Source organism: Tarenaya hassleriana, unplaced genomic scaffold (assembly GCF_000463585.1).
Source record: "Tarenaya hassleriana unplaced genomic scaffold, ASM46358v1 Cleome3184, whole genome shotgun sequence".
NCBI classification, from domain to species: Eukaryota; Viridiplantae; Streptophyta; class Magnoliopsida; order Brassicales; family Cleomaceae; genus Tarenaya; species Tarenaya hassleriana.
The window spans coordinates 1-863 of record NW_010966357.1 but is presented as its reverse complement, the minus strand read 5'-3'; the positions used below and the strand labels follow the sequence as shown (position 1 = coordinate 863).

The 863-nt window shown below is 42.6% G+C and overlaps 1 protein-coding gene across 1 annotated transcript; it reads left to right on the top strand.

Annotated features, from left to right (window-relative positions):
- Positions 1 to 200: 200 nt before the first annotated feature.
- LOC109116983 (stress-associated endoplasmic reticulum protein 2-like) lies at positions 201 to 857 on the top strand (the record flags this gene model as incomplete). The annotated part of the gene is made up of 2 exons (XM_019203349.1): positions 201 to 405; positions 723 to 857. Coding segments are annotated over 2 exons (258 nt in total), but the record flags the coding sequence as incomplete, so codon positions are not given.
- Positions 858 to 863: the final 6 nt, after the last annotated feature.

Sequence of the window (863 nt, the reverse complement as noted above, 5' to 3'; positions counted from 1 at the left end):
CTAATTTCTGACCGTTATTTTCGTATAAAGTAGACTGGTTTTGATGGCGATTGGTGCCAATGTTGACCTTGCTTGCCCCTCAATCATGTATTATGGGTAGATACGTGAAAACGGAACCTATTGCTGTGCAGATCGGATGTCTGTAATTCTGGCAAGATAGGAATTCTGATTTTGATGCCCTAAATCGAATTGTGCCTTGAGAAGTTGTAGAATGTATATCAGTAACTGGGTGGATAAGGTTTCTGCAGACGACGTCGAGACGGCTTGCGGACAGGAAGGTGGAGAAGTTCGAAAAGAATATCACAAAGAGAGGAGCTGTGCCTGAAACAACCACAAAGAAAGGAAAGGATTACCCAGTTGGTCCTATCCTCCTCGGATTCTTCGTGTTCGTTGTCATTGGATCTTGTAAGCACCACCACTTCTATAACCTATCACCTGATTCTATTTCCACATGATGATCAAAGAAATTCCAACACCTGACCTAAACACAATTTTCCTCATTAGCCCTTGTTTTAGTTCGGTTTTTTTGCGCATTCGGACATCGATTTTCAGAGTTGTGGGGGGTGTTAAGTCAAATCCCGAAACCTAGATTTGTCACATTGTTCTTTGTCCCGCACAGAATTGTGGGTGTCATAATGCTCAGACAGCATTATGCCTAAAATAGCTCCACATTCGAAAACAGGATCAAGATTTTGATTTGTGGGATTTGTCTTCTGCATCAGCTCTTTTCCAGATTATCAGGACAGCTACAAGTGGGGGAGGAGGCATGGCATGAACTCAGCAACCCTCAAAACCAGAAGACAGAAACTTTCAAATGTTGACGATATCAGTGTCTGTCTCACGTGTCTCCCTTGATTTTCTCA